This window comes from Osmerus eperlanus, chromosome 10, assembly GCF_963692335.1.
Source record: "Osmerus eperlanus chromosome 10, fOsmEpe2.1, whole genome shotgun sequence".
NCBI lineage: Eukaryota > Metazoa > Chordata > Actinopteri > Osmeriformes > Osmeridae > Osmerus > Osmerus eperlanus.
In genome coordinates this window covers 8963034-8979665 of record NC_085027.1, presented here as the reverse complement: position 1 = coordinate 8979665, position 16632 = coordinate 8963034, and the positions used below count along the sequence as shown (strand labels likewise).

The 16632-nt window shown below is 40.9% G+C and overlaps 1 protein-coding gene across 1 annotated transcript in view; it reads right to left on the bottom strand.

The window, feature by feature from the left end:
- The window catches only part of map2k5 (mitogen-activated protein kinase kinase 5), a 41947-nt gene continuing 25315 nt past the window's right edge, over positions 1–16632 (bottom strand). Inside the window, exons 18-22 of the mRNA XM_062470839.1 lie at positions 15475–15501; positions 15064–15096; positions 9973–10034; positions 7907–7952; positions 1–2422 (exon numbers count right to left, since the gene is read on the bottom strand). Of these exons, the coding sequence (XP_062326823.1) occupies positions 2315–2422; positions 7907–7952; positions 9973–10034; positions 15064–15096; positions 15475–15501 (276 nt within the window). The 3' untranslated portion in view covers positions 1–2314. The remainder of the gene's footprint in view (positions 2423–7906; positions 7953–9972; positions 10035–15063; positions 15097–15474; positions 15502–16632) is intronic.

Sequence of the window (16632 nt, the reverse complement as noted above, 5' to 3'; positions counted from 1 at the left end):
TGTATTGCAGCTCAGACTAGAGTATTTAATAAAGGTCACTCATCACAAGACAGTGTTGTTCTATGTACAACACTCAAGAATACATTCAAACAACCTCTTTACCACAAATAATAGTTGACATTTTCAGTTCAATTGCAATTCAAGTGCCTTAAGATATAATAACAATAATTTGACAACTAAATAATATGTGCAAATATGTTTTAATGACTTGTTGTTAAAGCATTCACAAGCACTACAAAGCCATTTGTTATTGGAAATTCTGTATATTCACTATACTTTGAAAGTGTGGATAGCCCGTTATGTTGAAACAACCAAACAGTTTTTAAGTATAACGTCAATAATGCTTAAAATTTAGCATAGACTTTAGAAATCCACCCACCCCACGAGAACCTGAATTGGCACAGACTTTGTCAATGAAATGTGAATTCAAAAAGACAAATATACCTCAAGGCTTTCAAAAACTATACAAAAAAGTAGCTGAATTGTATGGGTATATAGCATTTTATATAGCATTAAGCTAGACTACCTGTCTCTATGCTTTGCCCTCTATTGCAACTCACGTTAGGGCCATTTCGCTGAGCATTTTTCACAAGTGCCAAGACTGAGACATTTTTGACCAGGCTTTTGTTTCATATCTTGTTTAAGTGCATATCATAGTCAACTTGTTTTAGATGGCAACCCCTCATATTGTCCACCACTAAAACACTTTACATTCACATTAATCCATAGTTGCATCAAATAATTATGATTACCCCACTGAATCAAAGCATTTGATCAAACCATGACTGAACTAGGTGATTTTTATTACGCAAGTAAAATAAGAAATACTCTATTCCCTAACAGCTCAATATCAGCTCAACTGATATTGTGATATTGTAACAACGTAGTAACACATTAAGTAATTTCTGATTTGATACACACATAGGTTTAGTTGGTATTGTATGGTATGGTATGGTGAAAATTCTGTTTTGAATGTTCATGAGTTTTGAATGTATTTGAGCAAATCATGCTATGGAATCATTGCAGTTTGGTCTGTCAATCAAATATATTCATTGACATCTTAACAGTATGAATGTAAATTTTAACAAAACCATTTGTGGAGTTCAGACAATGCAACACAACTCAGTTGATGAGACCCTTGAGGTGCACTTACTGTAGTAATAATGTAAAGGAATATACAAATGTTTCCATTCAGCAGACTGCAGTTAGATAACTGCACTTACACACAGGCACATTCATTAGAAAGCGACACAAAGTAAAGCCTAGTGATAAATCAAAATCATCCCTGGAATATAGCAAGTCACTGTAAAGCCATTTTTGCGCATCGGCCCTTTTTTCCTGCTCATTACTATCACAGGTCAAAAGTTACTAACTGATTTACATACTGACCCCTTTTCCACCAATTTTGAACAGTTCTGAGCATTTAGACCAAAAACGTATTGGTTTGGAAGCCAAAAAGTTGGATCCCAGCTGGAACCAAAAAATAGCAGGTTTTCCTTGACCTGAAGTGCAAACCATGACGACATCAGTGGGCGTGTCATTCTACCGTCTGGAAAGAGGGGATGGAGAAGGCAACAACGGAGAAGTTAAGTGAGAAATCGTCAGAAAAAAAGAGCATGCTGTGGTCTGCCGACAAAACCCAATGCATGGTGATGATTTGGTCATCTCAGTCTCAGAGTTTTAGGAAAAGCTATAAAGCAGCATGAGACAGAGTAAGCTGTATGTCGAACTAGTCGAAGATTTGGCCAAGACTGGGGTCACTTGAACTGCCACTTTTGATGACGCATCTTTTATTACAATGGTTACGCTCATAACTGGTGGAAACACGGGCTGGTTTGCTAGATAGAACCAAGGTTCCAAGAGTCCTGAACGGAACCGATTCAAGAATCAGTGCTAATTTGGTGGACAAGGAGTAGAGTGGGATACCCAAAAAAACAGGCACGATCCTAATATAACTCCCATTTCAAAGTCAGAGAGGAACCGGGAGAAACAGGAAATAAGCACAGAAAGTCATCTAGGCCGACTATGTCAAGCCATCAGTCAGTGCTGAGGGCTCAGATGAGGAGCTTCCATAAATTACTCTAGAAAGCTCTGCTCCATCTTCACAAGATGCACTTCTTTCTGGCCCACAAAAAATGCGAAATACATTACTCAAAGTATCACTGTCCAAATGAGCAGTCTATCCTTGTTTGGGTTTGGCAGTGGGCTTTAAGAAGGTCCATAAGGATGAAAGCTAGGGTAGATGTGGCATGATACACATAGCTCTTGCCTGCCTTGCAGGGAGAGGTAGCAACAGTGAAAGTAGGAGGGAGGGTCACATGCGTCCCTGGGCCTGGGATCTCCTTTCCTCCAGGCAGCAACACACCCACATGGATACCACTTCCGCATTGCCATCGTTGTAGAGCATAATGAAGGAATGGTCCTACAAAGAGAGAAAGAGAGAAATGGGACTGTATCCTTAACAAGTTTTATTGAGTTTGAGTTGGGTCTATATTCAGACCTATATTATTTGTCTAATGAATTGCAAAGGGAACACACAAAGATTACATATTGTTTGCAGCATAAAGAAAATCTAAATACAAATTCAAGGTAAAAAAAAAAAATCCAAATATATATCAAATACAACACTAGATAATCAACTAAATTTTGAGCTGTAGATGGCAACAATGAATAACAAAACCTCTACTCTAAGTATAAGCAGGATATGTCTGTTCACGTCTACATTGACTAAGTAGCTTTTGTAATATCTTTCACAAATGCAACATCAGTGACAAGAGTCCTGATGCAGGCTGACCTCATATGTACAACGTGATCTGATCTGGAAAACCTTGCGACTGACCTGTCACAGAGGTCAGATTGGGGTCGAGAGGTGAAAATGGACACGGTTGTTACAGGAGATGGGTAGAGGGAGACTGACCGCTAAATCCATTTGGGGTGTCGAGCAGTACAATTAGATAATGGACGACAAAGCAAGGCCTGTCGAAATGGACATGTCACACCTGGTTCAAGTGATTCCAGACTGTCACTAACAGGAACTAACACTGCGGCTCATTGTTTAATAGGGACGCCCAACATGGGGCCAACACAAAGCGGTTACAAGGACCTTGGTTTGGGGACAATTACTATTGCTGCATGGACACATTTTTGGATGAGTTACACCAGGAGAACATAGAGGGCATATAGGATGCTCGGAGCAGTTTAGTTACATATTGTATAATCCAAAACATAACATGTAAAGTATGTAAAACTGTGTGGTTCTGATCAACTTCCGCTGTTGATGAGGGCAACAATACATTATTACTTTGGTGGTATTCCTCTACTCAAGAAATCTGGGACAGGGAGTCAGGTGGCTGAGCGGTGAGGGAATCGGGCTAGTAATCAGAAGGTTGCCAGTTCGATTCCCGGTCATGCCAACTGATGTTGTGTCCTTGGGCAAGGCACTTCACCCTACTTGCCTCGGGGGAATGTCCCTGTACTTACTGTAAGTCGCTCTGGATAAGAGCGTCTGCTAAATGACTAAAATGTAAAAATGTAAATCTAAATGCAGTTGGTGTATTCCACATTTACAGCCCTTAGATATTGCAGTGACCGTTAGTCCAGTCCATTCTACACCAATCCAGTCCGGCGTGAGGTCTAAAGTTCTGGAGGACTTGGCCAGCTAGGCCCATTAATCCTAGTGTCCTTCTAATGGGCATTTGGGGCTGACATAGTCTGAGGTTAATTACTCTCATATCAAAGAGTGAGTGTGTGTGTGAAAGAGAGAGAGATATAGGGTGGAGTGGACGCTCCTGGGTGCCCCTATGTGCTAGATACCCATCTCATCAATCATTTCCCTGTTTTTACCGAGAGCGAGGGAGAGAGACAGAGAGAGGGTATGAAAGGAGAATGAGAGAGGGGGAAAAGTAAAGTGATGCCTTTAATATTCAGCACTCAACCTCTGCTCTGAGCCCTAACCTGAACAGACTGGCCATGTCTGGCTTGAATGAGGGGGCATCTGCTTATGGCATGTAATACCACTTAGATCCACTAACACATGCCAGCACTTAGTTCTTTTCAATAACTTCAAATATTTCTCTATGTGAGACATTAAACTCCAACAGTTATTTACAGAATCGCATTTGCTGCATCCCAAACACAAACACACTTTGGCTATGACCTGCCATTAGTTAAAACACCTGCCACCAGAATTAAGCTGAGACCCCAGAAGAAGTTATTAAGAGATGTTAAGTGGAATAAATACTCTTTAGTTATATAATTGGAGGTGCTGCGGATTACCTTTTCACCAGTGAATGGATACGGAGAAGAAAAACTAATTCAAAAGTATGGCTACATTAATCACAGCCTTACCACATCAAAGTGAGAGAATCACCTGAATGCTCCATTCAAGTAAAACTGGCAAAACCCATGGGAAATTCCACGTTACTCTTTAATTGTTTGGAGTTCGTTGATAGGTTTTTTAATTGAAGATTAATTCCTTTTAAATAACTATGTATGATTAATAAGCTCAAGAAAATTAAAAGGAGTATAAGGCAATTATAACAAGTGGCTGGTCATCACCTCATTAGATTGTGTTGGAAGAGCAAGGCTGACTAAGTGTGTACGTGTGTGTGTGCGAGAGAGTGAGTCGGATAGACAGAGAGGGAAAGGTGTGGAGGTCAGTAGAATAACTAGGTCTTTGCAGATTTGCATGCTAATCACCAGCTCCCACTGGTAACTGACTGGCAGAAATGGGAAATGTGTTTTTGTGCGTGTGTGGGGCTATTAAAAGCTGACATTCTTTTTTGTAAAAGTAGGAAAGAAGTGATACATTACAGATAGGTAAATGACCATGACTCCAATAATACTCATGACTTGCAAAAGTCAGCTAGCTCATTTGAACTGAATTTGGTTTACACTATATCATAATGAGATTCAGTCAAAGCCACTTGACCCCACTTTCTTTCAAATACAAATTGAAATAAGCATTTTGTTTCAGCAAAAACACTTTTTTTGTGTATCTAATTACTTTTGAGTTTGACGGGTGCTCTTTGAGTTAAGGTATCCCTTCCCATTAGACATATGTGTTCAATGGGTTGAGGTATGATCAACTATAGACCTCAATGGCAAGGATCTATCAATTTACTTGGCCCAGGGAAAAATGTGCTAAAAAGGGTCTGGTGTGATGGTGCTGACATCAAATGTATGGGCAGTGTTGGGAGTAAACCTGGTTGTGTTTCTGCAGAGACCATCCAACTAATGTGTAAACACGTTGATAAGACTGAAGACCTTTTAAAACCCTGCATGAACACAGGTCCCTGTGGGGGAGTACAGAAACTCTCTGTCAGATTGGACGCTTTTCCTACTTCCTTCCATTTTATTGAGTCTTTGCAGGTGATTGCGGTTTGATTGACAAGGGGTACACTCCTCCTGCCCCTATTCCCCAGCTGAGGGTCCTCATTGTCACCCAACCTTTTAGCACTTTTGTCACTGCAGCCCCCACAATCACTCCCCCCCCCCCCCCCCCCCTTGTACTGCCAGATGAGACCCTTGCTCCATAACAAAAGGGACATAGTGTCCCAATCCCTCTCAAAGTTTGACAGCCCCCAAATCTGGAAAGGGCCTCTAGCATGCAAACAGAAAGACAGAGAGAGAGACAGAGAAAGAGACAGACAGAGAGAGAGACAGGGAGAGAGAGAGAGAGAGAGAGAGAGAGAGAGAGAGAGAGAGAGAGAGAGAGAGAAACCGCAAAGAAGCAGATAGATGGATAAAATAGACAAGTCATAACATGCCTTGCCATATTGTGGCATCTTCAAGGAAGGTCCCAAGAAGAAATGTTACATAATTGAAGTATTCTAAGGGCTTCAAATTCAGCATTTCAATTTGTTGACTAAATGACAACAAGACATCAAGTGTCAGACAAATGTCCCAACTGAATTCTATGGGAAAAATCAGCTAGGAAAAACAAGATACCCATACCTACAAAAAAACACCGTAGCAGTAGGGTGATTCTCTTAAGCTGGTTTGCCACAGACCCTGTACATTCACCTGAGAATGACAATTGTTTTTAACTGTGCATAAAATTCACCTGAGGCACCTGTAGTTATGGTGCTGGGAGCTAGCCAATGGAAAGTCTGGTACAGGGCCTTAAAAGGCGAGACAAGAGATGATAATACCCATGCAAGGATATGGTATCCCTCGCATGAAATATGCATTGGTGAAGAAATAACACACTGTCACTTTCCTGACAGACGCAGGTTGTGCAATGTGTAAACCCTAGGTTCATTTGTTCCAACTTTCGAGTGACGTCGTCATGCCATGTGTTTGCAAGACGAGCTGATATGCATACATAAGCTCTCCTGGGTGCGCACATGTACTTCCACGTAAGTTGATCCCTGCCATTCTTAATTAAGTCTGAGTACATTTTGGGGGTTAGGGATGAAGTTAGGAATCTAACAATTAACTAATTTCATTCTTATAAAATAGCTCGGATTAAAAAGGTAAAAAATGCATCATGAACTCACACTAATGTATATAGTGTGAGTTTGCTATACAGAATGCTAATACATTTTTCCACTGCTGTGCACTACCGTACAACACTGTCTACATCTACAAAGCAAAGACCCACCCTCAAGACGTCTAAATGTGTTCCCAAGTGGCCCTGAAAGCAGGCAGTACGATAAACAGGCGATGCTAATGACGTTGATAAAACCTGTATCAAATAATCAGACGACGCTGGCAAAAGCCGATGAGCTGACTAGGACTGGGTATGAGAACCAGGGCCTCCTCACAAGGAGAAAACCTGCGCTCCTCTGTGTGTGTCTACGTCTTTTCATCCCTAGTCTTTCCTGGAGGAATAGGCCGTGAAGATAATAACTATTAGTGAACGCCGGCACTTTGCATTCCAGCTGTGGCGAGCGGCATTAACATAGAGATAGAATGGGTATAGACTGTTAATATGTATGCAGGGGCTGGGGGATTGGGGGGCTATGAAGGGAGAGGAGGAGGGGAGCGTGAGACAATCAGATGCTGGCGCCACAAAGGCACAAATCCGTGACCTCATCTTCCGACTCGTGGCGGGGGTGGGGTGGAGAGTGGGGGGAGAGGAGGGATAGGGAAATGAAGGGCCTGCGGGAGGAGGGAGACCTAAAACATAGACAGAGTAAAAGAAAAGGATGTACAGAGAGAATGAGAGAAAGTGGGAAGGAAAAATCATTGTGGTGGGGTGGGGGGTGTTGCGGTGGAAAGACAAGAGAAACGAATAGATATAAAAAGAGAATGGGTATGAGAGCATGTGGAAAAGAAACAGAATGAGATGAGAGAAATGAAATGGTAGATACAAAGATCAAGCAGGAAAAACAATCAGATCAATGTGATAGCTCCGTTAGGGTTTGGTCAACATTTCCATTCAGAATACCCACATTTGACTGCTTTTTTTCCGTGCCATTTCAAAAGTAATCCTTAAACCCTTTGGCACACACACAACTCACATCACAAATCCCTCCTTAAAGATAAAATACTATACAGATCTGTAGTTACTTTGTTACCGTTACACACCTATAAGTTTATTGAACATTTGGGATACCTTGTTTTTTTGCAGACGACTACAATTCATTTGGTATCTGACTGCTATGACATCGAAGAACTTGCTCTGGGTACCAGTGCATGAGCCAGGTAAGACGTTTCAGGCAAGGTCATTTTAATTTTTACAATAATGTATATATACAAACTTTCATCTAACATACTTATCAAATCATGGCGACAATTGCAAGGTTATATTACAACAGATTTTAGGCTACGATTACACCAAACCAGGACCCCCCTGTAACTGCATTTATACCGTTTATAATGAAGTCATTCAGAATACAAAAAGATTTGGCCTCAGGCAACAACAAAAAAACTTGGCTTTTTGAAAAGAGATGTAGCTTACCATGAGGTTGTTGGGCGCAGGCCTCTCTTTAGGAAGTCTTCTCATGCTGCAAAGAGAGTGCAATCTAGTCATTATGAATAGACCTTTTATATAAAGTATAAATAGTCATTTCTGACTAAAAATGTGATTCATGTTCCCTAATTGAGTTAATGTGGTGTTTTAGAAGGTGACACATTCACATTGAGGGGGAATAAGGGAAGCCTTGACTCCAGTTCTACTGTCTTATCACATGCAGTATCTTTGTGTTAATTTCTAAATACATATAATGTTCCATTCACATCAATGGTACAATTCATTTCAATAGTCTCAATTTAGTCTTTGATGGTTTTGTCACTTTATTTTTGGTTTAAACTATCCTGTGCATCCTATTGACCCAGAAAATTCTGTGGGAACCTAATAAGTAAACCCAGCACTGTCTTTTGTCACATACAATTGGAAAAGTATTATAACTACTGCTCTTGAGCTAATACTACTCCTTAAAAACTGTTAGAAAAGTATCCTAGGTAACTACCTCAAAGCTGTTTCGGTTCCCACATGATGTAAAGAAAGTCCAAATTCCACCCAAAATAAGTATTTTATTCACAGGACATCAAGTGAATTCAAATTGTAAACCGTAACCTTTCCAAACTAGCTTGCTACCCTTTTAAGTTGGACTCTAAATATACATATAGTAATTATCTCTCTCAAGCGGTGATTTAAAACAAAAATAACAATAAAGTCAACACACTACAACTGTATCCGGTACTGGTTCTGATTCTGAGGTATGCAAATGATCCTACATATTTAATGACTGAATAAGCAAGACGGACCTTGTGAACACGTAACGGTGTATTCTCCATTAAATGGGTCAAGATTTTGGTCAAGCCCCAAATATTATGAAAATCCTTCCGTTTAAAGAGGTAGCTCAGTGGTCAGAGCGTTTGACTGCAGATCAAGAGTCCACACGTTCAAACCCCCCAACTGTACATTCCTTTGGATAAAAGCACTGCTGAGTGAAAATGTTAGCATGCATATACATGCTTAAATTAATGGAATTGCAATGAAGTGCTTGATTTTGGTGTTACCATACTGTATGTACGAGTGCGTTGTTTGATGACAAAATGGGTGCAATTGGCACTGCTACAGTGCACTAACTAGAGTAGGTATATTAACCAACAGTGTCCCCACTAGGCCCACCTGAGTGGATGTGTGTGTTTCATCAGGCTGACCTACATAGGGGACTGTGAGGGATTAGCGTTTGGGACAAGGAGGAGTCCATCTGGAGCTAGCCGCGTTATTTTGTGATTTATCACAGTGAGCAGGGCCTTGGCCCTCTAAGAATAGCCCGAGAGGTGCCCATGCCAAGGCTGGGATGGGCACCAGTGTCTCTTTCATCCTGAGAGAGGGGGTTATCCTGTTTGGGTAAATAAGGCAGGGAGCTGGGGTAAACAACAGCTGGCAAGGGTGGCATATACACACAAACACACACAGTACACAAACACAGATTTACATGCTTGTGTATAGGTATACCACTACACCAATGTAGTGATGTTTTGCGTGAGTGTGTGTGGCCTCCAAAAGGCCAACAAACCAGGGACGAGAACAGAGTAAATATTGTTAGTCGTGCTGCTGAATAAACCAATCAGTCCAGGTAATAGGGGAAGGGCCTTACCTTGTTATCCTCTCTGAGCCCACAGTCATTAGAACTGCAGCTCATTAACAATCTGAGGCTGCTGTACTAGACACATACAAGGTACAGGCCTGATGTGGCCTTTTCTAACGCATTCAAACAACGCAGGCCCAATGCTGGGCACTAGATTCAGTTTAAACAACTGAAACATTCTACCAAATGCAAGAAGCGCTTAGAAAAACTCGGTTTTGTATATATATATTTTCTTTTTTATGTTTCTGTTCAGTGAAGATTAAGTTTAAGTGAATATGTTACCAACATAATATGTTAGCCTCTCTAAAAACATCCTGCCTTTATACCTTTAAAAAAAACGTGCTTTGAGGACATGATCCTCCTCTTAATGGGTTTGATCTTAATATGGATTCTAATGTAGGAGTGTGCTAGGAGAAAGACTCACCACTGTGTGATGAAGTGAACAAACTTCTCAGTGAACTGGCCCACAGGGAGAATAGGAGGGTCCTGGGAACAGGGGGAGGACGACAGGAAGGGGTAGGTTAAAAAAACAACACTTAAACCATTAAGGTAACATCAACTACCATGTAATTACATACCTGTTGTAACAGCATTGTAGATACATAGAAATGGTCTTAAGTATGAGTGGTGTATGTTATTACAATAGTGTTGGAAGGCACAGCATGAGCGAGGGGTGTCAGAGGTCCATTAGAAATTACATGGTAGTTCATGTAAAATACATGTTAATGCTAAGTGTCCCAAAACTTGATACACATTGCAAAAGATGTGATAAAGTGTTTAATACACTGCTAGACTTAATACACTTACCATTATACACAAATATTCCCGCACACAGTTTACCAAAATGTGCCCCAACAAAATCAAATTATTCCACAAAGACATGGTGTCCACCAATTAAATCATGCAAACCACAATCTTAATACAAGAGCCCCAAACCCTGAACCCCATTCAAAGCAGAGTTATTCAGACATATTCTTCAGAAAAAAAGCAGACCTTGATGGGAAGGTTTTGGACAGAAGGGGAAATAACACTCTCGTTCTCTGTAAAAAGAATAATAAGAATAAGGATAGAAGTAGCATTCACCTACACCTGAGCCCCATCTATTGTCAACAATACAGCAGATATATTAATCTCCAGTTTAAATATGAAGCGACAAATAGGGCAGCAAAGGCTATTGCCAAACAAATGAAAATATGTCTTGGTGTGATAAAATCAATTGGTACCGCATGTGTTCAGTGTATAGATGATTATGTTTTGATGTCTCTATAATTATGTCCTTCTATGCAGTATTCATCCCATGACATTTTATAACTGGGGAAAAAACATTTCCATGTTTTTGGAAGACCACAGGTTACAAAAAAGTTAAAGTCTAAATGGCACCATAGCATCTTATCTATATCTATCATCCCTGTATTACAAGCACAATCTTAATGACAAAGAGGTCTCTCTCTCTATATATATATAAATATAAAAAGACCAGTTCTGACTAGAATACTGGTACAGATCACACTAGTCACCTTGGGGCAATAAAGCAGTTTTAATAGCAGTGTGTTGAATTAACTGAATAAAACTGGTGCACATAAGTGTTTCATATTCAATTCCAGTTTGACTTTTCCCCCCGTCTTTTTTTAATTGAGTTTAGGAAAATAGGACTGAGGAAAAAAGAGACTTTGAAGTATTTCTATATTGCACTGTACAGCCATTTGTTTAGCTGCGACTACTGAATCTGTGTCCTTGGTTGCCAGCGTAGAAAATATAGACTAAGGGTCCAGTATAAAAGGTTTGTGTGTGGCTTGTCATATCTGAATGGCCACTACATGTGAGGTGTGTGTGTGTGTGTGACAGGCCGGTCCCAGTCCCTACTGGCCATTCAGGGTCTATGAGCCATGTCATGTAGAACAGCTGTGCAAGAGAAACCCTGTATAACATGTCCCCTCCCTCTTTCATTTCTCCCTAGTTCCATTCTTTAACCCCCATTCTCTCACACACCTTCATTCCCTTCAAAACTTGAGATGTGTCCATACCATGTGACTGCCTAGACTCAACCAAAACTCATTTGTTACTCTCACATTTTCAACCAATCACAACACAGCAATGTAAACGCTTATAAATCGTGGCAAGACACTGCCCTTTTTTGAGGATCGCTTATTACTTCAAAGTGAAGTGACTTGAATGTGAAAATAACTATTTATTAAAATAATGAGTCATACTGAGGAAAATAGAATTATACTTGAAAAGATTAAATTAGATAAGTAAAGTAATAGATTATGAAAACGTGTGAGGGGAAGAAAGAAGGAGGGAGAGAGAGAGTCTAGTGCAAGGGTGGAGGGGATAGCACCTCTTTACATTTGGGTCCCTGTTCTATCAAAAAACACCTCTGGGCAACTTTTCCTTTCACGACCTGATCGCAGTGCCCTTGCTAAGTATGATACATGCACCTATTTAAATTAACAAAGGAATGGCTTCCCCTAATCTTGCTGTGCTTCCAAAGTGCTGCCACTGCTTGGATGAGCAATATATCATTAGAAACACACACGCATACACACACACATATATATATATATACACACACACACAGGCCCTCCAGCACCGCGGGCTACACGCCTCAGTGTACATGCCGTTTAGAGGGAGAGCACCAAGCAATTTCCACACGCTGAGCTGTGCTGTGTGACTGACACATACACACACACACACACACAGAGAAAGAAACATACTGTTTAAAATGAAGGATGGGGGGGGGACACACGAACATGCTACTGTAATATTGTTTGCGCCCACATGTGAAATGCAGACAAAGACTCTTGCATATACACATACAGACATGCACCCCTTCACATAGAGCGCACGCTCATGCATCTATTCATGGCTCAAGCTGAGAGGGAAGCTGGGGCTTTGATGTAGACGGAGCGTCTGAGGCTGAGGTGAGTGTGATGATTAAAGCGTTGACCGGGCTGCTTTATACCTTTGACCGTAATTACCCTACCCCCCACTCCAACACACACACGGACACACACCCCTATACACACTAAGAGCAGTAAATATACATGTCATTGGCATAAAGCAATTATCAGGTAAAATTTGATTAGTAATTACAGGCTAGGAAATGAAAGCAGGCTTCTTATTAGAGGAGGGCCTTGTTCAGCAAGTAGAGGAGAGGAAGACCGTGAGACTGGACAGTGGAAGCATGAAGGGGAGGGATCTAAGGCTTGGCTCGTTTCAGATCCAAATTCATGATTCAAATTGCTTCGTTCATTGTTACATATGTTAGTGGAAAATGTCTCCCATGGCTACCAGATTCAAGATTTGGCGTACAGCAAATCAAGGCCAAATGTCCCCATCTGTACATCTGCTAGAGGTGAAATATTATTGTAGAAGAGGAATGGAGAGATATTGAGAGATTGAGATATTGAGAGATTGAGATATTGAGAGAGAGAGATTGAGAGAGAGATTGAGAGAGAGAGAGAGAGAGAGAGAGAGAGAGAGAGCTCCACTAATATTAACTATCCACTTACGGATCACATGCATGCGCATACATGGATGCACCCAATAATACAGGCACACACACAAGGTCTAGGATCCAACTAATGATAGCCTTCTGACTGGATCTTGGTTAGATAAAAGGTTATCTTGTATAACTTGTACTCTCTTCCATGTCTAAATGGTACAGCTAAGCCCATTTCCAAATGTGCATCTACATGGTCCAATCCATGAGACGACCCTGTACAAACCAGTGCAGTCTGGCCAGGGCATGGCTATGTGACCTGTTCAGCTGTTGAAGGCCGAAAAAGATCCCAGCCCTGCCCCTCTGTTTGAATTCTGGTTTTGTCACATGACAACCATTACTTATTTTATCTAATCCTCATGATGGATCTCAGAGATCGTTTGCAAATAAGACTTTCATACATATTCTCAGAAAAAAAGAAAGCAATTGCAAATCCCACAGGGTGGGGCACAGACTTTCAAAGTAGCTGAAATGCATTTTCATTAATCCATCAATCAATTGAACCCATCCAAACAATGGACTGGTCTGTGCAAAAAAGAATGTGAGTCCCATGTGAATGCCCCTTCGAGACTTCTAATATTCAGTGGATTCACTCGGCTGCCTCACCTGACGCCAGTGAGCCGCGGGTAGGCACTCACCAGAGAGAGTTCTCCTGCACCACGAAGGGCAGCGGGGAGAAAATAGTTTGAGTGATGCTTCCGTCCCCCTTGACTAATGGGCGGGCCAACCTGGGTCAACCTATTACAACTGCCAGCGTTTAATTATTAATTACGGCCCAATCTATACGACAGGAGAAAAAAAGCGTGATGGCGGTATGTTTAATGTCTGGTAGGGCTGGGATGGGATAGACCTGGGTTAGGGGGTCAGGGGTATGCTGGACACAGGTGGTATTTTTTTGCTGTTCTGTTTTCAGCATGTGTCAGCACAGCTCTAAGGTGGCTTAGGAAAGGCATAGGAAAGCTTGGATAAGGAAAAGGTTGCTGCTTGTTGAGTATACAGTGGAAACCTACATGACTGAGTCTGTAAACAGTTAGTACAAGCTAAAAGGGCCCAGACTTACAACACCCACAGCTGTGTAGCAAAATATCAACGAAAATAATCGGTATAGAATGTGATAATTCCCTAACAGCATGTCTGTCAAATCCTAACGCTACATTTCCCCTCCAAAAGATCTAGCTTGATGACAAGGTGAGCTAGCTTCATGCCAAATGTAAATATGGACAAAAGGCTACAGAACACAATGATTTTACAATGCCTTTCTTGCCATGATAAACATGTTTTAACACTGCTGGCCCCATGCAAAGCAATGTCACTCACAATAATAATACCTGCAGTTGGAATGCAGAAAAGCGTATCTGTGCGTGTGTATGTGTGTGGAAGGAGGTATGTGGAGGTTTTGTGGGTGTCTCTTGATGAGAGTCAGAGGCCAAGGTTAATGCTACAAATTGGACAGCCTGGTACGTTTGGCAGTGCAGACCGGTCACGGTACATTATCCTTGTGTGTGTGCGTGAGTGAGTGTGTAATGTATCTACAAACACACTTACTTAATAAAAACATAACTATACGTGAAATGCCAGGTTTCTATGTGAACAGTCAATTCATAACACATTTCACTTTCTAAGTTTTACCCTTGACCAACTCTCAGACATTTGCAGACTGACTACAAGGTACGAGCAAACTATACACAGAGCAACAGACACTCACCTCAGAGCTACAATCAAATTCATGTGTGTGTGTGAGGAGGGGGGGGTAGTGAGGCAGAATGTTACATATAGTTGTAGCCTTTGACTACACAACATATAGGCAGCTATGGTGTGCGTATGTGTGTGTACAGTAATGTGTGTTGGTGCGTGTGGAACTGCCTGGGGCGGTTGTGTGGTGGAGAGAGAGGAGGGTTGAACGAGCAGGAGCTAAGCCGCCTGAGCAGCGTGCTTCATTAGGAAACAAAATATACGCTTTCCGGACCATTAGGAGCGACTTTAGGAGCGAAGGCACATAAGACAAAGACTCACCTCATCAACGATGCATTGCAGTAACTGGAGTGGCTAGAATGAAGCGAGGGTTGGGGAGAGAGATAGAGAGCATTAGCCTATATGCCACATCTACAAGGTAGTACACTAGAATGATGCACACAATAAAAAGTTCTCATTTTATCTGCTTATATTAATCAAAGACAGTGTGATTAGACAGAGATATAGGCAACCAGATGTTTCTATTATTCTGTTATAGCATCTAATGCAATAAAGGCAGTTAAAGTCTCCAGTATCATTCTGTCCCCAAGTGCAATGAGAGGGCAGGTTTTCCAAAACCGGCAGCTAATTGAGAATAAAAGAAGACTGGAGGGGATGAGGACGTTACTGGTGTTTCTTTAGATTTACAATTTATCTGTCCATTCCATTCCTATTGACTTCATAACATCTTACCATAAAAGATCCTTGGTTCTTTTGTATCTGCAAAGTGAGAGAAGGCAATATGTAATTAGCGTGTCATGAATAAACAAAAGATGACTTTTTACAGCACATTATGATCACTGGGAGAAAATAATTGCATCCTTGGTGGCAATTTGCAGGCATTGCGTGGGAACACCATTTACATAATGAAAATACAGAGATGTTAACAGGTTTCATTTGATGGCCACAGCGCTGATGTTCCTGGATCTTCCCCCTCTGTTACCTCAAGGCTTTGTAAAGATGCAGGGAGGAGAGGAAAGATGAACAAAAAGTGTTTTTTAACCGGAATGGACAGATTTTGTGAAAAATGAGGCTTAATATTTCTTGGTTTCTTTCACAGGTATGGTGCTAAGAAGGATATATGAACGCTTTACACTTCAAAGACCTCATAAACCTTTAATTGGATAGTCCCCTGCAGATTATGTGTAAATGCTCAAACTATTAACAACTATTAATGAATGTCAGCAGCATATCTGCTGATGTGCAACAACTCATTAGGGTGAGGGTTGGAGTATAGTAATTTAACATAGTTATTTGAGCATTTATATAGCTCTTTATCTACAGGTAGACGTTTTTGGCGTCACCAAAAAGCCTTTTCATGGAAAATCTTAATGTATCTCTTGTAGTAACACAGGCTCTTTGTAATGGGACACCAACAGTATTTTAAAGAAGATCGCAATGCTGTGCAGCCATACTTACATTACATACAATATAAATCTATATATACCTTACCACTGAGTATTATAACATTGTTAACTTTTGAGTCAAGGAAGTTATCAAAGGTATAGTGCATTCAAGTGCATGTCCTCAAGGCTAGACTTTTGTAAACTAATACTTCAGGGGCAAGTAGTTAACATTCCCTTAAATGATCAGCATTGGCCAAACAAAACAAAGAAAAACATACAAACTTGAGCTTTACTTTCTACACACAACAGCTGCTTTTTTCTTTTACAGAATGGAAGATTCAAGGTCTTCTAGTAGGACTTAGTATCTGATTATTATTCAGTAAACGTGCTGCACATTTTGTCTAGGCTAGTTGACAATGAATTAGAGCCCTCATTGATTAATTTGCTCAATTGGCTCTCACTGTAAATATCAAGAGACTCTTTCATCACCTCCAAAGCCAGTACA